Here is a 26,004-nt window from a genome sequence, read left to right as displayed (position 1 = left end):
CTACCATCTCCACTGCCTTGCCCAGTTGTGAACGACGTCATCAACCCAATCATTAAATCTGTTGTATTTTCCACAAACGCAGTCTGCGTTGCTGAAATTGTGCATTATTTTCTGCTTTCATTTCAGATTTTGAACATTTTGTAGCATTTTTCATTTCAATTTTCTGAATTTGAATTGATCAAACTGAAAAAAGATAAGTGAAAATGTTTTAGTTAGTGCGGAACACAAACCGCTGAAGTAACGCAGCGGGTCAGGAAGCATCTCTGGAGGACATTGATAAGCAACATTATGGATTGGGACCCTTCTTCAGTCTGGTCCCGACCTGCAAAATTCCAGCATCTGCAGTTTCTTGTGTCTACATTTCAGCTGGCATTTTGTATACTGAGAAGGTGATGAATGTTTGAAGCAGGGCCTCATGCAGGATTGAGGCAATGGAGAGCTTCAGAAGTAACCGTGTGTTGCTGTATCGAAGAGCCAGCATTGATGTAGCACGAACATCACTGGTTCTGGTCAAAAAACCTTTTGGTCTTAATTATTTATAATACAAATGTGAGTTTTTCAGAGGCTTAGGAAAGCGTTTTTAGAATGAAACTCTTGACTGATTAAATGTTTAGTCTATATTCAGCAAATCCACGTTAGGATTTTTGGAACCGAGCCTAAGTAACATAATGTGCATGGCCCTGTAATTCCAAGTCTGTGCTTCCAAAGTGAATGTCATGTGTACAGCTGTGCACATCAATGCACTGCACTGGATCAAAATTTGATTCTAAGCCTTGGTTTCTTAATCCCCACCAAATCCAGTTTTCTGGCCTTAAGAATTAACATTGAAATGTCCTTTCAATTATTAGTGGGCCAGGCATTCATGTCGAAGGATCCACGTCATGTTATTTAGTTTATTTGAATTAAATGGAAAAGACCAGGCAGATATCTGACGCAAATCTGCAGTTTTTTTTCCTCCTCTTCAATATCACATGATTTATGACTGAGCTTAATGCATTTGGTCTACATTTTGACGCATGCATCAAGCAAAAAAATTATCCTCTTTAAGAGCTTTAATATCATTAGGATTTATAGTGTACTTGTACTGTGCCATTACATTCTGAACATAGATGTAGCAAATAGCTGTTTGTAATGCATTGGCCAGCTTGATGTCCTAATTACGCATTTCCTTTCAAAAACAACTTATATTTACATAGCACCTTGAACATAGGAAAATGCCCGCAGGCATTTCATAGGATCATTGTTTTTATGACATGGCATTGGGCTGCACGAGAGAGCATTACTAGGCCCGATGACCCACAGCTTGGTCAAAGAGGTGATGTTGAAGAATTTTAAAGGAGGGAAAGAAAGTGGAGAGTTTCTGGGATGGAATATGAATGGAGCGGCTTGGTAGCTGAAACCAAGGTGATCAGGGATGGACAAATATTTGACGATGCGGATATATTAGAAAATCTTGGAAGGCTGTAGTGCTTAATAAAATTACGGAGATGGGATAACATAAGACTTTGGAGAGATTTAAACGTCAAAGAAGAGAATTTTAAAATCATTGCTGAACTGGGCTGAATTGTGGGTTACTAAGTGTAGGTTAAAAAGTAAGTAGATCAGGTAGCATCTGTGGAGGGAAATGGATAGGCGATGTTTTGGATCGGGATCCTTCTTAAGGCTGAAGAATGGTCCCGTCCAGAAACACCGCCTATTCATTCCCTCCACAGATGCTGCCTAACCTGCTGACTACTTCTAGAGCATGTTTTAAAAGAAGCCACCTGAGGAATTGGAGCTATTTTGCGCCAGAAGGGATGAGCACAAAGAAGTGGTTAGTTAACCAGCAATTTAGTGGAAATGGAATGTCTCATCATCAACTTGACCTCGAAGGGGGCAGTAGGGACGTAAAGAAAGAAACTATGGAACAATGCATGCCTTTCTTTCTCAAATATTTTAATGTTTGTATCTGTAAATCATTTTGCAGGCAAGCTTGGGATCTCGCTGTGGATATTTGCCTTTCCCAACTTCCCACCATTATAGAAGAGGGAACAGCTTTCAGGGTGAGTTGGCCGTCTTATTAAAACATTCGTCATAATGAACTATTCTTCAGATGGAAGCACTTTAACACCACATATCCGACAATTGTTGTTTTGGTTAATATAATGTGGAATAATTGAAGCAATAACTCTAACTGTGCTGCAAGTATTGGTCATCAGTTGTTTGGCTGGAGCCAACTCACTGTATGAGTTTACTGAATGAAATGTTACATTTGTTAGCATTCATGGAATCTCAAAGATATTCATGGAAAGAAGCCCATTGCACCCATGCTGCTGAAGAAAAAGCTGTCTCGCCAAATCGGTTTCCAGCTCCTGGTGCTTAGTCTCGTAGGTTTCCTGCAACATTGATTATACTCAAAATACTTATTGGATGTGATTATCCTGAGGGCATGAGAGGGGCAATGTTTATCGATATTACTTCATTATTGTCACGTGCACTGAGATGCAGAAAACAAGCTTTGTGTGTTATCCAAACTATACATGAGTATAATCAAACTCTCCTCAAGAACAGCTGGTGCAAAGACTAAAATCCAAGAGTGCACAATATAGTGTAATAGACCGCAAGAAATTGCAACGAATTGTGGACGCAGCCCAGACCATCACACAAACTAACCTCCGTTTCATTGACTCCATTTATACCTCACGCTGCCTCGGCAAGGCCAGCAACATAATCAAGGACGAGTCGCATCCTCATCACTCTCTTCTCCCCTCTCCCATCGGGCAAAATGTATAGTGTAAAAACGCACACCTCCAGATTCAGGGACAGTTTCTTCCCAGCTGTTATCAGGCAACTGAATCATCCTACCACAACTAGAGAGCAGTCCTGAACTATTATCTACCTCATTGGTGACCCTCGGACTATCTTTGATCGGACTTTACTGGCTCTACCTTGCACTAAATATTATTCCCTTGTGTATCTATACACTGTAGATGGCTCGATTGTAATCATGTATGGTCTTTCCGTTGACTGGTTAGCACGCAACAAAAGCTTTTCACTGTACCTCAGTGCATGTGACAATAAACTAAACTAAACTAGTGTTACAGCATTGAAGTTACAAGGAAAGTGCAGATTCAAAAAAAAGCGCAAACACTACAAAGAGGTAGGCTGGGAGATCTGAACTACACATGTAGCGTGTGTGAATTGTGTTTGTGGTAGTCTCATATCAGCAGGAAAGAGGTGGTTTCTGAATCTAGTGGTACGTGCTTTCAAGCTTTTGAATCTTCCACCCGAGGGGAATAGAGTGCTCCACCGCTCTTATAAATGGTCCTTGATTAACATGGCTGCTTCCCCAAGGTAGCGTAGTGTAAATAGAGTCCAATTATATATTACAGCCAATCTAGTGTAATTCCAAGATGTGGTTTCCTACATATTCCCCCAACTGAAAGAGATGAAGGCTTAATTCAACTCAGTCGGTTATTAAAATGCCTCTCCCACCTCAATGATCTAAAACTTATGGCTGTGTTTGGTGCATTAGGTGTATCCACTAATTCAGTTGGTGCGGCAGGTAAATCGCAATAGTTTGGTAACTGCTAATCATTAAAAGGCTTTCATTGTGTTGTGTTCTCGAACTATTATTGACGTTTGCCAAGGGCACGGTAAAGGAATTAGGACTAAACCAAAAATAAAAAATAATTATTTAAAGAAAGGTCTCAGTCTTTGCAAGGTCCACTTTATTCAAGATGGGGCAGTGTCTAGGAGAAGACGTGAGGGATTTGCTAACAGGTGTATTGTCAATTATGTCTATATTAACTGCACCCAAAGCTTAAACTACCTGATCTATCGCTGGTGCATCCCACCTGCTCATCAATCCTACCTTAGTGGTATAGTTTGCATTACAATTCTCTGATGCCTTTAATTGTAAATGCTTTTCAATCACATACTTCATTGAATCTATCTTTTAGACCAAGGTCTTGGTAACTCCTCCACACATATCTACCACCAGGGGTGCCACACGATTGGCAGCCCCACCAACAGTCTGTTGTTTTTTTCGTCTTTTAAATTTTTTTTTAGTGTGTGTTAAAAGTTTGTGTAAATGTTCTCCGATTTGTGTTATGTGGGAGTAGGGGAGGGATCAGGGGAAACTTTTTTTACCAGTTTCTTACCTTGCCGGAGATGCGATTAATTTTCGGATCGCATTCTCTGGCCACTGTGCGGCCCACCATCGATGGAGCTGGAGGCCTCCTCGGACTGGCCTTGGGCCCCACCGCGGTGCGTGGACTTGCATCCGATTTGATCCCTTGCCTGGGATCGCTCCAACCACGGCCTGCAGACTTTACATTGGGAGCTCGCAGTCTCGGGAGAGGCCGTGAATGTCGGGAGCTCCAACGTCGCGGAAGGTTCGACCACCCCCGAGAAAGGTTCAATCATCCGGCGCGGGGAAGCTGACATCCCCCTGATGCGGGAGCTGATCGCCTCAATGGGGAGGGCCCAAACGCTGCCGGCTACGGGAGCCTAGATCATCCCATCATCGGAGGTCCACGACCACAGGAGAACAAAGGGAAGAGATTGAATATTTTTTTTTTTGCCTTCCATCACAGTGAGTAAATGTAGAGGAGTCACTGTGATGGATGTTTATGTTAAAATGTGTTTTGTGTGTTCCGTTGCTTTTTATTTGTATGACTGACTTGGGAAATGAAATTCCTTGTTTGTTGCAAAACATACTTGGATAATAAAGTATTAGTGTGATTGTCATTGATTACTTTTCTTGACTTGATGTCCATTATTTTCCTAATGCCTTGTAATGTCTTGCTATAGTTTCCTGTAAATTCCGATTGCAAGTGTAGTTGTCGACACTCGCTGGATTAAAAAGCATCCCCCGGGATATTTACATGCCTTTTTTAAAAAGCCATAGCTCAGACTGCAGAGAACATCAGGATTGATTGAGTGATTCCTTACTTTTCTAGCGCGATGAATTAAAGTTCCAATTGATATCAGTACCCAATATCAAAGCATTTTTCTCAAATCATTTACATCAGTTTCACCCAAGATTTTTGAAATGCGGACACTATTCCTCCTGAACAAACTTTGGCCTTAGAGGCTGCTGCAACAACAGTGATCACCTCCACGAGATGGGGAGGGTGAGGAGATGTAAGGCTATGAGTGATGGACGAGTTCTTCTGCAACAACAGTATCTGAGCAACACTCTGCCGCAGTGGCCATATGACTGAGTAGACCAGACACTGGCATAGAAGACTCCTCTTCCCTTTGGGACAAATTATTATTTGTTTGGAAAACTACCACACATCTTTTTTAGTGTCAGATACTTGGGATGATTTACACTCGTCCCGAGAGACCACTTCCAATTTACGAAGCTTTCTCAAAGCAAGTAAAATCTGTTAAATGCCTTCCTACTTTCCTAAGATATCCTTACACTGCAAGTTTGGTGCTGGTGTTAAATAGATCGGTCTTAAAAGGATTCAATATTGTAATGGTCTCTTTATTTCTGTTCTGTTGTTGACTTCATTCAGAAATGTATTAAAATAACAGATCTGAAGTTTAACACATACTTCATATTCGTGGGATTTGTGTTTTTGAATGAAGTAAAATCTATAATAATCAGATTTTACTCCATCTGCAGAAGGAACAAGTTTTATTTATTGAAATCAATCTTTTACACTGTCCCTTAAACCTCTTAGAACTTTTAATTCCCCACCAGTTCACAACGTCATAAGGAATAGCAAATAGGAGTAGAATTAGGCCTTTCGGATCATCAAGTCTACTCCGCCATTCAATCATGGCTGATCTATCTCTCTCTCCTAACCCCATTCTCCTGCCGTCTCCCCATAACCTCTGACACCTATACTAATCAACAATCTATCTATCTCTGCCTTAAATATATCCACTGACTTGGCCTCTACAGACTTCTGTGGTAAAGAGTTCCACAGATTCACCACCCTCTGACGAGCAATTTCTCCTCATCTCACCAGCTAATTCATCTTGGCCTGCCCATTTTCAAAGGCAAGTATTGAATGTATATTAGAACCTTTTAAGATGAAATGATTTTCATTAGATCAGGTTTTTGTGGAGCATTTGTGGAATTAAGTGTTGGCGAATTCCATATGATGATGCCTATTCATGACAATCACCTTTTGCAGCACAGTCCATTTTTTGCCGAGCAGCTGACAGCATTCCAGGTGTGGCTAACGATGGGTGTTGAGAACAGGAATCCACCAGAACAGTTGCCAATTGTTCTGCAGGTGAGTGTAAAGTACGTATTAACAGCACCAGAGACACAGGTTCAACCCTGACTATGGATGCTGTCTGTACGCGTGGATTTTCCCCGGGTGCTGCGGTTTCCTCCCACACTCCAAAGACGTCCAGGTTTGTAGGTTAATTGGCTTCATTGTAAAAATTGTCCCTTGTGTGTAGGATAGTGTTAGTGTTCTGGGACCGCTGGTCGACACGGACTCAGTGGGCTGGGGCCTGTTTCTGCGCTGTGTCGAAACTAAACTAAATAGGAAATAATCTGTGGCAGTGCAGGAAAGTTGTTAGATTATGGATTCATTTCATTTTTTTGAACTGACATTATTTTAAGGCTCAAAAATTAAAATGCATTGGGTGACTTACACGAGACAAATGTACAAACAAAATCATTCAATGGTGTCTTTGATAAGTAAAGGATATCATTTTTTTAGTTTTAATTTTGAAGCTTTAAATCAATAACTTTGTGTGAGACGACTGCTTGGATCCTTGCAAGAAGGATCAAGTGTTTAGTTAGGTCCACCTTGTGAGGTATACTTTATCCTTGAACATGTGATCAGAGATGAAGAAACTTTCTGTTAACTATTGTAATGGGTCGAATGTGATTGTGGTTGTAAGCCTATAAAACACAGTTTCTGATTTGGTCAAGAGTGTTTGTCATACGTCCCAGATAGAACAATGAAATTCTTACTTAAAACAGCACAACAGAATATGTAAACATAGTACACTGTAAACAATATAATAAACGAGAAAAAAAGTTCAGTGTGTGTGTGATATATATATATATATATATATATATATATATATATATATATATATATATATATATATATAATATAATATATAAATATCACACATATACACGCACGCGCACTCACACGCACACATACGTACACGTAAAAAAAAATAATAGTGCAATTTGGTCTGAAGCTCTATTAATTTTAGTATAATTCTATATTGAGTTTGCTGAGAACGGCATCATTCATGTGTCATTCGTAATGTATCTATGTATGAATCTGGTAACTTGGAGGATGTGGTGTTTGTTCCTTGTGAAATTTTGTAGTTAAATCTGAATCATTCTCTCCCACTGATGCTGCTAGGTCTACTCAGTGCTTCCAGCATTTTTTTAATTTCAGATTTCAGCACTTTTATTAAGCACCATCTCCTCTTTCTCTATCATTAAAATTACTCTTCAATTCCCAATTATGGAATGTTTTACAGGTAGCTAATTTTTACAAAATTGCTCCCATATTGTCCAGGATTTCTGCCAGTGTCCTTGAAAATGCAACAACCTCTTCAATCGTATTGGACACACAGATTTTCCTGGCCCATTCTGTCCTGCAGTTGCTTGGTGAATTAATCTCACGATTGCTATCCTGGAAGTCGTTGATGCATAGACAATAGGTGTAAGAGTAGGCCATTTGGCCCTTTGAGCCAGCACCGCTATTCAATGTGAAAATGGCTGATCATCCACAATCAGTACCCCTTTCCTGCCTTCTCCCCATATCCATTGATTCCGCTAGCCCTAAGAGCTCTATCTAACTCTCTTTTTAATGCATCCAGTAAATCAGCCTCCACTGCCTTCTGAGGCAGAAAATTCCATAAATCCACACCTCTCTGTGTGAAAAGGTTTTTCCTCATCTCAGTTCTAAATGGCCTACCTTTTATTCTTAAACTGTGGCCCCTGGTTCTGGACTCCCCCAACATCAGGAACATGTTTCATGCATCTCGTATGTCCAATCCCTTAATAATTGTATATGTTTCTATAAGATCCCCTCTCATTCTTCTAAATTCCAGTGCTTACAAGCCCAGTCGCCACATTCTTTCATCATATGACAGTCCCGCCATCCCGGGAATTAACCTGGTGAACCTGCGTTGCACTCCCTCAATAGCAAGAATGTCTTTCCTCAAATTAGGAGACCAAAACTGCACACAATACTCCAGGTGTGATCTCGCCAGGGCCCTGTACAACTGCAGAAGGACCTCTTTGATCCTATACTCAACTCCTCTCGTTATGGCCAACAATTAGCTTTCTTCACTGCCTGCTGTATCTGCATGCTTACTTTCTGTGACTGATGTACAAGGACACCCAGGTCTCGTTGTACTTCCCCTTTTCCTAACCTGACACCATTCAGATAATAATCTGCCCTCTTGTTCTTGCCACCTAAGTGGTTAACCTCACATTTATCCACATTATACTGCATCTGCCCAATCTCCCAACTTGTCCAAGTCAACCTGCATACTCAAAGCATCTTCCTCACAGTTCACACTGCCACCCAGCTTTGTGTCATCTGCAAATCTGCTAATGTTACTTTTAATTCCTTCATTTAAATCATTAATGGATATTGTAAATAGCTGCAGACCTAGCACCAAGCCTTGCGGCACCCCACTAGTCACTGCCTACCATTTTGAAAGGGACCCATTAATCCCTAATCTTTGTTTCCTGTTTGTCAACCAATTTTCTGTCCATGTCAATACCCCACCCCAATACATGTGCTCTAATTTTGACCACTAATCTCCTGTGTGGGGCCTTATCAAAGCCATTTTGAAAGTCCAGGTACACCACATCCACTGGCTCTCCCTTGTCCATTTTACTTGTTACATCCTCAACAAATTAGTCAAGATTAGTCAAGCATAAATCCATGCTGACTCAGGCCGATCCTGTTACTGCTATCCAAATGCTCCGCTATTACATCTTTTATAATCGACTCCAGCATCTTCCCCACCACTGATGTCTGGCTAACTGGTCTATAATTCCCTGCTTTCTCTCTCCCTCCTTTCTTAAATAGTGGGATAACATTAGCTACCCTTCAATCCACAGGAACTGATCCATAATCTATAGAACATTGGAAAATGATCACCAGTGCCTTTCCCCATTAAACACTCCAACCTTTCTGAACTCATTTTACGCCCAAATGACATTCCCACAGCAGCAGCATTTAACGTGCAGCACTCTGGCACTCTGCTCTTCCAAAATATTTTCCTCTCTTTTATAAATATCACCCCTCCGTGCCCTTGGGTGCAGCAAGGCACTGATACGGCACGGACATCAGAAAGCCTTATCTGCTATTCTACCTGTTGAATCTCCTATTGGTATCAGATTGTAACAGAATTGTTCATGTCCTCTCCCCCTAGGGTTCTCCTTTTTGGGCCTAATCCTATAGTCATAGTTGTATATCACAGAGGCAGGCTTTTTGACCTAACTCGTCCATCCCTATTAAGATTCCTACTCGCATAAGTCCCATGTGTCTGCATTTGGCCCACATCCTCTAAAACCTTTCTTACTTGTCCAAATATCTATTCAAAGTTGCAATTTGATTCACCTCGACCACTTCCTCTGGCAGCTTGTTCCATGTACCCACCTGTGTGGGTACATGGAACTACTCTGTGGGAAAATTTGCCCTTCAGGGCTTATCCACAACCCTCAATCTTGATACTTGGGGGAGAAAAAAATCAAATTTAGCAGTGAAGATAATTTGCTCTGAGCCACGTTGCCCGAGCTTGCTTCTCCACACTTCTCCCAAACTGCAGCTTGTCACCTCTCCTTTTCCATGCCACCAAACCGTTTGGTTTTCCAAAAGCCTCTCTCCCTTCTTGATTGACTGCACCTCTAACTCGAGTCATGTGGTGTTACTCACACCCGTGTGGTTGGAAAATGCTTGCAAGTGTAAGCATTTTCTACCACTCCAACCTGCCACATATCTGCATCACTGTCCCTTGATGTAGCACACCCAATGTTACCACAACGAATGGTAACACTGTCCATTTCTGCGGTAATATAAATGAATGTGTTGCAGTATTAAGTTCATCATATTTCAATTAAATCACCCTGCCTCTCCTTCCCCGCTGTTCCTAATTCCTGCTCAATTCCAAATTGTAATCTTTGCACCTTTCTTCTCCGCCAGCTCACTCTGTAGGAGGATGATAAGATTATTTTTAACGAGTTATTGCAGGAAGTAGTCACGATATGCACAGAAATCATGGTGACTTAATCCATTCATATACATAATTCATGAAGAATAAAATAACTCTGGGCACAAAGCATTCGGAATTGTAATTAAAATTAATAGTACAGCAGGTGCTAGCAACCTGAAATAAAGCAGAAAATGATGGAAATACCCAGCTGGTCAAGCAGCACCTAGGAGGGAAGAAACAGTTAACGCTTTCGATCGATATCTTTTCATTAAAATCTTTCACAGTTCTGATGAAAGATCATAAGTCTGAAACACAGTGGTAGAAGTGTTCACGCTCCCGAAATAGTCTGAATGATGTGTCAATTGATTTATTTTCAAGATTGATTGATTGATTTATATTAGGCCAGGATATTGTGGGATATGGAGCAAAATTGGTCAAATGGTGTAGGAAGGAATTGCAGATGCTGGTTTACACTGAAGATAGACACAAAATGCTGGAGTAACTCAGCGGGTCAGGCAACATCTCTGGATACAAAGGATGGGTGATGTTTCGGGTTGAGACCCTTCATTCATTCTGAGCAGAATGTTGTTAGATGGTAGGTTCAAAATGTAAAACCACTTTTTCAGTGGTTTTGGCATCAGTTCTCTCCATAATGCTGCTTGCTTACTTCTGTAGAGTAGATAATGCTGCCTGCACCCAATGTCGGATTAAATCACCACATGAAACCACATTTGCTCTGTTAATTACTTCTTATCCTCTGCCTCTGCTAGGTGTTGCTTAGTCAAGTCCATCGATTGCGAGCACTGGATTTGCTGGGAAGGTTTTTGGACTTGGGTCCCTGGGCCGTGAGTTTAGTACGTATACAATTTTATTTTGAAGGTTTCAATTACCTTATTTATCCCACAATTTGGGAATGTGATGGTTGCTTGCTTTTCCATCTCCCTTAAAGCCCTGTCCCACGGTACGAGTTCATTCCCGAGTTTAAAAAAAATCAAACTCGTGGTAAGCACGGAGAATGAACGTAGTGGGTACGTCGGAGCTCGGGGACGTCTCTTAGCAACTCGTAACGCTAACGGCAGGTACTCGGGAAGACTCGCTAACGGCAGGTAAGCACGGGAAGACTCGTGAAGATGTTTCAACATGTTGAAAAATGTCCACGAGAGCCCCGAGTACCGACGAGTGGCCATTACCGTCAATCTCCGAGTTCGAATCAGGGCAAACTCGGGAGAGCTCTTGGAATGAACTCGTACCGTGGGACAGGGCTTTAACCCTGATACCCTGATTTTCAAACATGATAAATATGACAAATACTTGTAACTATGCTAAGGTATAGCCCTGAACTACTATCTACCTCATTGGAGGCTCTCGGACTATGATCGGACTTTACTGACTTTATCTTGCACTAAACATTATTCACGTTATTCCCTTTATTATATATCTGTACAATGTGAACGGTTCAATTGTAATCATGTATTGTGTTTCTGCTGACTGGTTAGCTCGCAAGAAAAGCTTTTTCACTGTACACGTGACAATAAACTAAGCTAAATTTAAGGTATATCTTCTTCCCTTTTCCCAATTAGAGGATATATTTAAGCAATGTACAATATGAGACTTCCTGATTTGGAACAAACAAGTTCAGTTTTGGTTCTATATTCGTTCCATTTTTGAATGTGATCATTGCATTCGAGTATGATTATTGGTTATAGTGGTTATTGGTCGAAAAAATTGAAATAAAAAACTGCTCTATAATGCTAACTGTTGAAATGTTGAAAAACAATCTGTGTCATTTATATCTTTCATGGAAGGGTGTCCTAATTCTGTCAGGTCTTTGTGACTTCACACCCATCGTTGGAACTGACGCATTATTATCCTCTGAAATAGTCCAGGAAGCTACTCAGTTCAAAGGATAATTAGAGACGGGTAATAAACGTTAGTCTTGCCAGGGACCTCAACATGAATGTAAAAGGGAAAACTTATTGAAATATACTTTGAGGCATTTAGCAGTTTACTCATGGAAGAGCATAGCAAGTTTGTTGATACATAACCATCACGCAAACCAACCTTCCTTCCATTGACTCCATCAACACTTCATGCTACATGCAGCATGGCCACCAACATAATGAAGGACCAGTCTCACCCCGGACTCCCTCTTCTCCCCTATCATCAGTCAAGAGGTACAGACGTGTGAAAACGCACACCTCCAGATTCGGGGACAATTTCTTCCCAGCTGTTATCAGTCAACTGAACCATTCTATCACCAACTAGGGAGCAGTCCTGACCTACCGCATACCTTATATGCGACCCTCGGACTATCTTTAATCGGACTTTACTGCACTATATGTTGCAGTGAATGTTATTTCCTTTATCTTGTAGCCACACTGTAGATGGCTTGATTGTAATTATGTATAGTCTTTCCACTGACTGGATAGCACGCAGCAAAAAGCTTTTCACTGTCCCTCAGTACAGGTGACAATACACCAAACTAAACATTGGAACCGACAATTGTGTAGGAAGGAACTGCAGATGCTGGTTTAAACTGAAGATAGACACAATGCTGGAATAACTCAGCGGGACAGGCAGCATCTCTGAAGAGAAGGAATGGGTGACGTTTTGGGTCGAGACCTTTCGTCAGACTGAAGAAAGGTCTCGACCCGAAACGTCACCCATTCCTCGTCTCCCGAGATGCTGCCTGTCCCGCTAAACATTGGAACCAATTTATAAAATGTTGTTTTATAATATTGTTAACAAGATTGACCTTTTGCGCTTTTCATTGACAGGCATTATCCGTTGGTATTTTTCCATATGTTTTGAAACTACTTCAGAGTTCAGCCCGGGAGTTGAGGCCGCTTCTCGTCTTCATCTGGGCCAAGATCTTGGCTGTGGATAGTGTGAGTAATATATGGTTGCGTGTTTCGGAGGCAATGTGTGAAAATACATTTCATGTGGGAAGTTAGTTTTGATTTCTTGGCAACTATTTTATTTGTGCAAAATAAGGTTTTTCGGGACAAATTGCGTTCTGTGATATGTTTGTGTAACTGTCTGTCTTGGATGCTATCCTGAGCCCTCCAAGGCATGCAAGTTTGAAGCTCAACAGTGCGGCTCAACATGACTTTGCCTTCATTTAATATTAGATGTATAGAATAAGCTGTGGGATTTGGGAGGAAGGGAATGAAGGTGGAAGCTGCTGGCCATTAGCTTTCTTATCCATGAGTCGTGACCATTCTATGATTCACTGCCCTGTTACCAGCCTGAATCTTTTCACCTCTTCTGATGTTGTTGACCTTAAAGCCGTGCTCTTTGCTTCTGTGTTTCTCAGATAGTCTCTGTGCCAATGTGTTACATCAGGTCGAGGGCACCTGCCATCTAGTCCTGGACAAACCCCCCCCCCCCCCCCCCCCCCCCCCCCCTTTTGCAAATGTGTGGTCAATTTCCACCCGTCTTCTAATGTATTCCCTCTCTTTGCACTCTTCACAAGGACAGTTCTGATGCATCACTGGTTGTGACATTGAGTTCCGCGTGAGTAAGGCAGTTTTAAGCTGCAGCGGAAGTGGGGGAGGGATGGGTAGGATTTGATCAGGAAGAACCAGGATTGTTGCAGTGAAAATAGACACAAAATGCTGGAGCAATTCAGCAGGTCAGGCAGCATAGACAATAGACAACAGGTGCAGGAGTAGGCCATTCGGCCCCTCGAGCCAGCAACGCCATTCAATGTGATCATGGCTGATCATCCCCAATCAGTACCCCGTTCCTGCCTTCTCCCCATAATCCCCTGACTCCGCTATCTTTAAGGGCCCTATCTAGCTCTCTCTTGAACGTATCCAGTGAACCGGCCTCCACCGCACTCTGAGGCAGAGAATTCCATCACTGGAGAAAAGGAATAGGTAACGTTTCGGGTCGAGATCTTTCATCCCGCTACGACATAGAGGTTTCCTTCCGTCGCCTCCATCTCTGTGCCTTTTTCTATGGGAAGGATGACCCCTTCTCCAGTCTCCATCGCCCCCCCCCCCCCCCCCCCCCCCCCCCCCCCCCACCTCTTGGACTCCCCCAGATGGCATTCTACCCTCTTTAGACCCTTTCAAAACCTTGTAGCAGTGAAAAGCTGTTGACGCATCCACCTGGCTGCTGGAATAATACAAGCTGTTAGCGGAAACACCAAAAGGAACATATGTAATAGCTGTGAAATGTATGACTTTATGAAATGTCCACAAGGTCAGGTCATGCTGGTGGGGAGGGAACATTGAGTTGATTCTGCAGGCGTCTGACCTGCAGTTAAAACGAAAAGAAGGATAATTGAAATATTGATTTTAATCTTGAGTTCAGAAGTTTACAATATGCCCGGAGGGGTGATGAGCTGTGGTCTTCAAGCTTCCGTTAAGCCTCATTATAACAGTGCAAGAGGCTACAGGTAGGATTAGGGTTGTGCAGATTGGTTCCAAAAACCTGATGGTTGTAGGAAAATTAGGGTGGCACAGCTGCAAGGCTGGTCGAGCTGCTGTCTCACGGCACCACAGACCCAGGTTCGATCCTGACTTTGGGTGGTGTCAATATGGATTTAGTACATTCTTCCTGTGACCACAGGCATTTTTTTCTCTGGGTGCTCCAGTTTCCACTCCATAGTCCAAAGATCTGCAGTTTTGTAGGTTAATTGGCCTCTGTAAAATCGCACCCAGCATGTAGGGAGTGGATGAGAAAGTGGGATAACATTAGAACTAGTGTGAACAGGTGATCAATGGTCAACGTGGACTAAAGGGCCTCTTTCCATGCTGTATCTTTCAATCAATTCAATCAAGACATTTGCTCCAGAAGCTGGTGGTACTGGATTCTGGCGGTGGGTACAGTTCAGAACTGCTGCATTGTCTTTATGAAGCCATGAGGTATACCAAGGCCATGAAGGGGAGGATGGCTGAGAAGAGTGCAATGCAAAGAATGAACGGAGAAGCTACAAATGCATCTGAGGGACAAAAAGAACTGAGAGTGGGATAAAACAAGAGGCTCAAATAGTGATGAATATTGCATAGGCTAGATAAGCTGAATGACCTATCTGTGCTGTGTAGTCTATGTATTTGCTCTGACAGGCAAAGAGAAAGGCAAAGATCTTCTACAGGATTGTAATTGGTTTAAACACAAATGGGTCACTGAAGTAGGCATTGATGTGTTTTTTTTTTATTACAGTATTAGCCAGAAAGAATTGATCAGCAAAATCCAGGTGTATCTTAATGCTCACACAAATAAATGATTTGAATGGAGAGATGCCGAGGTGAATGTCATGGTAGCTTTGGGGTGGGATTCCCCATCATGGAAAGACGGATTTACGAGTTGCAGCAGCATTCCAAACACAGAGACATCTTCTAATATTTCCATTATGGAAGATTTCAAATAACCTCAATGGTCTAAGTAAACAAATCTTTTGAAGAAGATCCAATTCTTGGGATATTTTTCCACACTAAGTTTTTGCAGCAAAATGAGTTCTTTGAATACTTTCTCAAGACAGGTTTGGGCCGGAAGCGGCAGTGTACGAGTTCCGTGATCATAATTAATCTGTACTGTACGGCAGTGAAGAAATGACATGTTTCCTTAGCTTACTACTTTGAAGTTGTCTTCTTTTTGAACTTTTTGCTGAGACACTGGCAGTGAATGTTTGCGCATGCTGCAGCGTAGGAGTACTTTTAATGGCTTATCTTTGCAAAAAACCTCAAGCTTAATTTATGATTTCTTTTGAAGTTTGTGTTCTGTCTCAGATATACCTAATTACACATCTGATTCATCCCGAGCTCTCAAAACCCTCTGCTTTACTGCATTTTAGTTGTGGTTCCATACCTGGGCCAAAGTCATTGAAGACGTGCTCTGTGATCATCTTATACCTGAAGAAGGGTCCCAACTCGAAGCATCACTTATCCATGTTCTCCGGAGGTGTTGAGTTCCTCCAGCACTTTAGATTTTACTTTACAGCCGGGAAATAGGCGCTTCGGTCCATTGAGTCCACGCCGACTAGCGATCAACCTACGCACGAGGGTCAAGTTACAACTTACAGAAGCCAATTAACCTACAAACCTGTCCGTCTTTGCAGTTTGGGAGGAAACCGGAGTATCCAGAGAAAACCCCTCGCAGGTCACAGACAGAAAGTACAAACTCTGTACAGACCGCACCCGTATTCAGGACCGAACCCGGGCCTCTGGCGCTGTAAGGCAGCAACTCAACCGCTGTCCAACCGTGCCCCCACTTTGTCCTTTTGTGTAAACCAGCATTTGCAATTCATTGTGTCTATATCTTATACCTACTTGACTCTTGATGTGAAGGCAGCCATCATTTTTATTTCCCTTCTGTCACCCATCACGTTTCTTTGCTTCTTCATCTCTATGGCTTGATGACATTCCAACCTGATTACAGCAATATCTCTGGAATTCCCTAAATTTTAAGGGAAATAATAATTCCCATGTTGTTTACCCAGGCCATTCTTGGTGAGTTCACCTGCAAGAATTGGAATGGTCTCACCTTTAGACAATAGACAATAAGTGCAGGAGTAGGCTATTCGGCCCTTCGAGCCAGCACCGCCATTCAATGTGATCATGGCTGATCATCCCCAATCAGTACCCCGTTCGTCCCTTCTCCCCATATCCCCTGACTCTGCTATTTTTAGGAGCACTATCTAGCTCTCTCTTGAAAGCATCCAGAGAACCTGCCTCCACCGCCCTCTGAGGCAGAGAATTCATGAGTTGAGACATCTAACATTGGATTAATGGCATTTCCATCCTCGATGTCATTAGCCTCACGACAAAGAGAGATTGCAGATATTCAGCTAGATGTCACAGATTGTTGAATTTTTGGGGAGGGGGGAGATGAATGGGTTGATAACTGATGCGAATGGAGAATAGTACAACAAGTAGCAGCACCGCATAAAATTTACTTCAACAAGTACGTTTTTATACATCTGCACTTGAAAATTGAATCACATTCAAATTTTCATTAAATAAACATTTTAACTTGTTAATAAATTACGCTAGACTGTAACCATCATTTAAAATCAAATATAGATCCACGTGTACTTCCGATTCCATTAAGGGTTTGCATTCTTTTAATGCAATTTGGTCCAAAATGCTGATTGGAAAATGCCAGCCACCGTCATGTCTGCGTGTGACTTCATAGAGAAGAAATGCTTTGTATGCAATCATTGTCTAATCTTCCATTTAAAACTATTTGCCAAGTTGATCCTTCTGCTTTGCATTCTTCTTTGCTTAGCTAACAAAATGAGCCCAGGTTAATGTCAATACATTTCAAAACAATCAAAAAATATAGATTAATCTTCATTATGACTCAATAAAGCATCTGAGCCTTTTCAATATTGATCAGAACCAGCTATTTGAATAACCATTTTTAAATTAAGAAACAAAACTCCTTATGGAAGGAATACTATTGAAGTGGTATGGTCACATCTTGCACCACTAAGGTTGTGAAATTCCCTTTAGATAGTTTACAGAACATAGAACAGTAGTGCACAGGAACAAGCCCATCGGCCCACAATGTCAATGCCAAACAAGGCCATCTCTTGACTGGCAGAACAGAATCATATCCGTCCATTCCCTTAAATGCCTGTGCAAAAGTCTCGTAAATGCTATTATCGTATCTGTTTCAACCACCATCCCTAGCAGAGCATTTCAGTCACTCACCAATCTCAGTGTAAAAATAAACTAGCCCCGCACATTTACACTTTACCCTTCTCACCTTTCAGCTATTTCCTCTAGTCTTTGATTTTTCCATCCTGGGAAAAAGGTTCTGACTGTCTATCCTATCTATGCCTCTCATAATTTTATAAATATCAAGCAGGTCTCCTCTCAACCAGAGAAAACAATTCAAGTCTGTCCAACCTTTCCATGTAGTTCATACCTTCCATTCCAGCCATCTATCTGGTAAACCTACTCTCCGAAGCCTCCACATCATCCTTCCGCAAACAAGTTCTGAGGCAACCAGAACTGCACGCAATACTCCAAATGCAGCCTAACCCGAGTCCTATAAAGTTCACGTTGAGTTGTGCAGACCAGCAGTATTTGAAGTTTAAATTCAAGCAAAACTGGTGTTTTATGGGGAAATTCTTCAGATGGTGGAGATTAAATGGTATATTATATTTTTGTTAGAAGATTTTTAAAGAAGTTTGACTTTAGCAGGTGCTTCATAACGTACCCGCACTTAAGGATTAACATTTGTAATTTTGTTGTTTTAACTTATCCAGTCCATTTATGAATGCCAGGAAATAAACCTGATTAATCGAGTCAAGAGTGTTTCATTGTCATATGTACTGACAACAGAATAATAAAAATCTCATTTGCAGCAGCATACCAGGCCTGTAAAGATAATACTCGAAGATAAACATTTGGTAAAAAATTAAATAAATGAATAACCGCAGTACTAGCACACAAAAAACCCAGAGTCCTCAGTGCAACAAGACAGTCCATATTCAGAATTGAGTGAGTGTTTCATTAGTGTTCAAGAGCCTGATGGTTGTTGGGAAGAAGCTATTCATGAACCTGGAGGTCACGGTTTTCAAATTCTTAGACCTTCTTACCGATGGTAGAAGTGAAATGAGTCCACGGCGGTATGGTCTTTGCTGCTGGCCGCCTTTTTGAGAAGCACCTCCTGTGGATCCCTATGATGGTGGGGAAATCAGTATCTGAGGTCGGCCGGATGGTTTCCAGCACTTTTTGTAATCTTTAAAATGAACGAGTTATCATTGGTGGAACATATTTGAAATTGTCAATATCTGCTTTTCCATTAGTCCTGCTAACTAAGGCCAATACAGATGATGTGATGATATAGATCATGTACAGGGAGATGAGATCATTTTAACTTGGCATCATGTGCAGGAAAGAACTGCAGATGCTGGTTTAAATCGAAGGTAGACACAAAATGCTGGAGTAACTCAGCGGGACAGGCAGCATCTCATGAGAAAAGGAATGGATAACATTTTGGGTCGAGACCCTTCTTCATACTGATAGTTTGGCATCATGTTCAGAAGCCTGATTATAGATGGGATGAAATGGTTCCTGAGTCGGGTGGTGCGCACTTTCAAGCTTCTGTACCTTCTGCAAGACAGAAGCAGAGAGAAGAAGGAATGACCTGAATCGGACAAGTCTTTAGTAATGACCTTGGCTGTTTTTTCAAGGCAGCCTAAAGTGTAGATGGAGTCAGTGGTAGAAAGTCTGGTCTGTGTGATGGACTGAGCTACATCTACTAATCTCTACAATTTCTTGCAGTCTTGGGAAGAGCAGGTCCCAAATCAAGCTGTGAAGTGAACAGTATGCTTTCTACAGTGCTTCTGTTGAGATCATTGAGATTTCATGAAGATCTTGATCTGAAACATTAACTTTTTCTCCTTCTATAGATGCTGCCTACATTAATGAATAATTCCTGTATTTATGTGTTCACCTATAATAATTAACATGTTGCATTTCATTAAAATTATGTTATTCCTAACTTTGGTCAAGTCTTTGAAATGTGGCCAGGTCAGATGCTAACGGCAATGTTTTTTTTAAGATCTAACTTTGTTATATTTTTACCCTGAAAAGTGCTGACAGATGTACATTCCACCTTATCCGATCTTTGACGTTATAATATTTACACCATTTGCACCTCCCTGAGAGTTACCCATGGTTCCATGAGGACATGGTGGGAGCAGCGCTGGCTGCACTTGGTGAAGCTGCAACTCCCAACATGCAAACATACTGATGAGAAGCAGAGTAGCCATTTGCCTCCTCAAGCCTGCTTTATCACTTACTAAGATCACAGCTGATCTAACTGCAACCTCAAACTCTGCATTCCCATCTCTCCTTTTGCACCTTCCTTCCTTAGCTATAAATCTATCTCCCTCTCCCACTGAAATGATTCAAAGACTGCAGAAAGAGGCCACAAGAGGTTGCCTGGAATAGAGGGCTTTCGTCACAAGGAGAGATTGGATTAGTTAGGATTGTTCTCAATGGAGAATAGTTGTCCTTTTATAGAGTAGAGGTGTACAAAAATATGAGGCATGTAGATAGGGTTTGAGTTTGAGGAGTTTAGTTTGTTGTCACGTGTACCGAAGAACAATGAAAAGCTTTGAGTAGGCAATTACAGACCTTTTCCAAAGTCAGAAGATTCTAACACTAGAGGGCAAAATTTTAAGGTGAGAGGGGAAATATTTAAAGAGGATTTAACAGGCAAGTTTTTTGCACAGCAGGTGATGGGTATATGGAATAAGCTGCCACAGGAGGTGATGGCAGCAGATACCATCAAAGCATTTAAAAGCATTTGAACAGATACATTACCCACAGCGATTTAAGTGATTTGTTCCAGATTCCAGCTTCTGCAGTCTCTTGTTTTTTTCTTAAATGATTTGAGTTGTTTAGAATGCCGATTTGGTTGGTTTGAACCGTCTTATAATTCAATGCTCAGTCGCTGTTAGTGATTTTAAATTTTGATGAAATAGTTGATTGATTATCAAATTAGTCTGGAGAGACTGTGTGGATATACAATGTTATAAATTCTTTCTAAGAAACACAATTGTACTTCCAACTTTCTATATCTTGGCCGTGAGTTATGCAGATCATTTCACGGACACGAAGGATTCTTGAGTATTGTACACGTTGTCGTTGATTATGACATGAGAAATTGACAAATTGGCTGATTCCAAAGTAAGCTCTCAAACCTGGGACTCATAAGTGATAGTAGAATTTGGCCATTTGGCCCATCAAGTCTACTCCGCCATTAAATCATGGCTGACCTTTATCTCCCTCCTAACCCCATTCTCCTGCCTTCTCCCCATAACCTCTGACACCTGTACTAATCAAGAATCTATCTCTGCCGTTAAAAATATCCATTGACTGCCTCCGCAGCCTTCTGTGGCAAAGAGTTCCACAGACCTACCACCCTCTGACTAAAGGAGTTTCTCCTCATCTCCTTCCTAAAAGAACGTCCGTTAATTCTTCACCTTTCACCTGGGTAGTAAACAAATAAAGAGTCTGCGTGTTGTACACCTATTGCAGAAGAGGGGAAATCGTGATCAATTATCTTGTAATAGTAACATTAGGCAAATCTACACCAGAATTGTTTGGTGTCTTTACCTAATAACACGATGTGCTGTTTTCTTTTAATTTTTCAGTCTTGCCAGGCTGATCTGGTGAAAGACAATGGTCACAAGTACTTCCTTTCTGTTCTGGCAGACCCGTACATGCCGGTGAGTTCCATTTTATCTTTATTCAGACACCTACATTAAAAAAAAACTTTCAAGGCACAACTGGCAGGTACTTTAAAGCAAATGATGCCTCTCACTTAAGTCACCCGTGTCGTACCACGGCCAGGAAATGGTCATCTGCCTGACAACCACTGTTATAAATGTTTTATGTTGCAAATAATGGCTTATTTATGTGGCAGTGCTAATTTGAGTTTGTTTTTGTTTAGGCTGAGCACAGAACAATGGCAGCTTTTATTTTAGCCGTAATTGTCAATAGCTATAACACGGGCCAGGTAAGCGATAGCTACATTTAATTTTAAAAAAGCCTTGTATTTACATTGTGCCATCTTGACCTCACGATATCCTTAACTTATTGGCGCCCATTGAATTATATGTGGAGATTTGTTATTGTTATAGTTCGGAAAAGTGGCAGTTCATTTCTGCCTAGCAAGTTCAGAGTTAAGGCAAAGGTAATCTGTTTTAATATATGTAATTGAGAGAGAAATATTTGCAAGACCACCAATGGTACCTCCCCTGCTTTTTCGGGTCGGGATCCCTTCTTCAGATGCTTCGGGTTGAGACCCGAAACGTCACCCAACCTTTTTCTCCAGAGATGCTGCCTGACCCGCTGAGTTCCTCCAGCACTTTGTGTCTATCTTCTTGGTTTTTGTATGGTCTCACTCCCCCCCCCCCCCAATAGTTTTTGTATGAGTTCTTGATCGTTCTCGATCGTTTTTCCAAAAAAAATGAAGATAAAAGTTGCCCAGATATAATCCATTAAAAATATTTTCTTTTAGTTGACACCATTGCCCTGACCCCATCTGCAGCATGATGCATTTTGAGGACTCAGCGTCTTTCATTCTGTGCATTTCCAGATCAAGTACATCCTACTCCTTATGAATATCAAGGGAGTACTTGTATCAAACTTTGCTACTTTCTAATAGAACTACTACTGCAGTTATTGCATTCCTTTTGCCCCAAATGTTTATCCATTGGAATTTTATCTACATCAAATGTACTTTGGATACTTTCATCATATGAATGTTCTGGTTTTGGCCATCTATTGCAGATGCAGCTTGTAGCAACTTTAGTCACAAAGAACCCTCTAGGCCCCAACTGGGGCAACTAGGAATGTGCATAACATCTGCAGGGCCACTTGTACCTCTTGCACAAAAGCAGTGTTACTGACCCAGGGTTTATGTTCAGTTTTGATGTGTAATTCCCGTGCTCGTACAGGGGTGAACCCTGCCAGTGGGAATCAGATATTTGCGGAAAACAATCACTCGCTGCCAGAATGGAAATTGCTTTTAAACCCAGCCAGGCAGACTCTGCCACACCCACCAGGACAACAGACCTTCATGGTCAGATCAAGATCCCTGCACTTACATCAACTGGGGGATTTGAAAATGGCGCCAAACTGGCGACTGTCTGTACTGTCTCAGTGTACTACTGCTGCACACTTGTACTGTATCTGAGATGCTTATCTAATATGTGCCTAAGTGTTTATATACAGTGATACTGGTACTGAACTGTATGCAAAAATGAATTTCACTGTACCATACCAATTCCTCACAACTACCCCTTTCCTTGAACTGTTCTGAGCACTGCAGCATATTATTGAAATGAAACTCCGACTCTGCCAGCTCCCAGCCGCACTCTGCGCTCTTTAGTTCTGATCTGGCCCTAAACTGTGATGGGACTGATACTGTTACCGGTTTTATCACTCGTTTAGTTTTTAACCCGTATATTTTATGCACAAATGCTTCATATATGAAGGATGCTGATAAAGTGTGATCATTTGATAAACAGGATTTGATAAACATGAAAGTATTGATTTCTGGTATAAAATGAAATGTATTTTTTATTAACCATCCAAAGTAGATTTATGTCAACACCAAACCAACCCAAGCAGATTTCTGTTAACAGCACAGAATTGCGAGATCCTTTCTCCAATGTCATACTTCACATCCCAGCTCCCGTACATTGGTTTAAGATGGACTTTTTCAATGTCTGTTCTACAACAGAATTAAAATTGGTTTAAGTTCTAATCTACAATTTAGTACAATGTCAGACAATAGAACCGGTGGAGGCCGGTTCTCTGGATACTTTCAAGAGAGAGCTAGATAGGGCTCTTAAGGATTGCGGAGTCTGGGGATATGGGGAGAAGGCAGGAATGGGGTACTGATTGGGGATGATTAGCCATGATCACATTGAATGGTGGTGCTGGCTCGAAGGGCCGAATGGCCTACTCCTGCACCTATTGTCTATTGACTATAGTCAGTACTAAAACAGTTCTCCATTGTAGAATTAAAATTGCCAAAGACCATCTTAAACCAATGCACGGAGTATCGTTGCCTCAACGTAAATGAGCAGAATGCCAGGTAACAATGAGGTGAATTGTAAAAGCTTGTGGAATACACAGAGATGTTACCTCATTAGATGTATTTTTCTTTTGTTTGTGCAGGAGGCCTGCCTGCAGGGTAATCTGATAGCCATCTGCCTGGAACAGTTGAATGATCCTCACCCTTTACTGCGCCAGTGGGTGGCCATTTGCTTGGGTCGCATCTGGCAGAACTTTGACGCCGCTCGCTGGTGTGGTGTAAGAGACATCGCACATGAGAAATTGTACAGTCTTCTCTCCGATTCAATACCTGAGGTAAAAGACTCTAAACCTTTAGGAAGGAGATGAGCAGAAATTTCTTTAGTCAAAGGGGGTGCTGAATCTGTGGAATTCTGTGCCACAGAAGGCTGTGGAGGCCAAGTCTGTGGATATTTTTAAGGCAGAGATAGATAGTTTCTTGATTAGTACGGGTGTCAGAGGTTATGGGGAGAAGGCAGGAGATTGGGGTTAGGAGGGAAAGATAGATCAGCCGTGATTGAATGGCAGAGTAGACTTGATGGGCCGAACGGCATAATTCTACTCCTATTCCTTATGACCTGTGGCTGCTTCCAGAGCATTCAATGACAATGATAAAATCAGAAGAAAATGAGGGAGACTCTAATGAGGGCGGCACGGTGGCGTGACGGTAGAGTTGCTACCTAACAGCGCCAGAGACCCGGGTTCGATCCTGACTATGGGTGTTGACTGCGCGGAGTTTGTACATTCTCCCTGTGACCACATGGGTATTCCATATAACCATATAACAATTACAGCACGGAAACAGGCCATCTCGGCCCTACAAGTCCATGCCGAACAAATTTTTTTTTTTCCCTTAGTCCCACCTGCCTGCACTCATACCATAACCCTCCATGCCCTTCTCATCCATATGCCTATCCAATTTATTTTTAAATGATACCAATGAACCTGCCTCCACCACTTCCACTGGAAGCTCATTCCACACCGCCACCACTCTCTGCGTAAAGAAGTTCCCCCTCATATTACCCCTAAACTTCTGTCCCTTAATTCTGAAGTCATGTCCTCTTGTTTTTGAATCTTCCCTATTCTCAAAGGGAAAAGCTTGTCCACATGAACTCTGTCTATCCCTCTCATCATTTTAAAGACCTCTATCAGGTCCCCCCCATTCCCAGGGTGCTTCAGCTTCCTCCCACAATCCAAAAACGTTCAGGTTTGTAGGTTAATTGGATTCTGTAAATTGTCTCTAATATGTAGGATTGAACTAATATACGGGTGATCACTGGTCAACGTGGACGCAGTGGGCTGAAGATCCTGTTTTCACGCTGTATAACTAAACAACACAGGTATCTCATTGTAAGTGCGTCTTTTACCAGTTTCCATTTTATTGACATTTCTAACAGTATTATATCAGAATTCTGTACAAAGTTGATGCAGATCTCATTGAAACAAAGTGGGCGGGTGTATTTTGCTCCACACAGAATTTATTGAGGCTTTGCGGCTCCACTGCTTGGGCTTTAGGTGGGATTTGAAGGTGACCTTTTCCACCCAGAGTGTGATAGTATCTGAATACACTATCAGAGAGAGTGGTGGAAGCAGAGGCACTGATTGCATTTTAAGAGGCATCAAGTAGAGCATTTGAATCACTTCATCATTGAAGTGCTGGAGTGGTGGGTGGGTGCCACAGATTAGCATGAACATGGTGGGATGAATGGCTTGTTTTGATGACTGTATTAATTGCCACTTAAGTTCCACTGAATAGTTATTTGTTATAGTAAATATACTGGGAGAGATCATCTTATGCTGAATGTTGCTAACCTTTGTGTCACTGTTTCCATAGTAAGCTCAAAATGAATCAACGCATATATGCCTTATATGACAAAATATTTCTGTGTAAAAATTATTCATATAGAGACACAGTGAAGGGTATTGAAAACTGAAGTCGTTGCCAAAATCATTATCATCGTCGTTGAAAAAAACAACGGACAATGACAGTGATCGCAACTTCTACTGAAGTGTGGATGGCTGTTGGCTCGCTAGGAGCTCTTCCGCCCTTTGACAGGTCTTGTTTTTAGTGCTGTTGGAGGTCCACAGCCCCCTCCTCACCTGGCAAACCAGGTGGGGGAGACGGTTTAGTCGCTGACTATCCGACCATGGAGCAGGTAGCACGGGATTACATGGTACCCGTGGCGGGGGAAACTCCCCCCGACCTGAAAAATGAAACCTTCAACAAAGCTCAATGTTCTGATTAACTTTTTAGTTATTACTATTTGAACAAAATATCAACTTTAGTTTGCAT

The 26,004-nt window shown here is 41.7% G+C and overlaps 1 protein-coding gene across 1 annotated transcript in view; it reads left to right on the top strand.

Annotated features, from left to right (window-relative positions):
- The window catches only part of rptor (regulatory associated protein of MTOR, complex 1), a 292,378-nt gene that overhangs the window by 151,174 nt on the left and 115,200 nt on the right, over positions 1-26,004 (top strand). The window contains exons 10-16 of the mRNA XM_055653834.1: positions 1,967-2,042; positions 6,135-6,236; positions 10,926-11,009; positions 12,933-13,043; positions 21,281-21,355; positions 21,580-21,645; positions 23,817-24,008. Of these exons, the coding sequence (XP_055509809.1) occupies positions 1,967-2,042; positions 6,135-6,236; positions 10,926-11,009; positions 12,933-13,043; positions 21,281-21,355; positions 21,580-21,645; positions 23,817-24,008 (706 nt within the window). The remainder of the gene's footprint in view (positions 1-1,966; positions 2,043-6,134; positions 6,237-10,925; positions 11,010-12,932; positions 13,044-21,280; positions 21,356-21,579; positions 21,646-23,816; positions 24,009-26,004) is intronic.

Source organism: Leucoraja erinacea, chromosome 23, assembly GCF_028641065.1.
Source record: "Leucoraja erinacea ecotype New England chromosome 23, Leri_hhj_1, whole genome shotgun sequence".
NCBI lineage: Eukaryota > Metazoa > Chordata > Chondrichthyes > Rajiformes > Rajidae > Leucoraja > Leucoraja erinaceus.
Note: the sequence above shows the minus strand (reverse complement) of the source record. Positions and strands in the feature narration are given on the sequence as shown.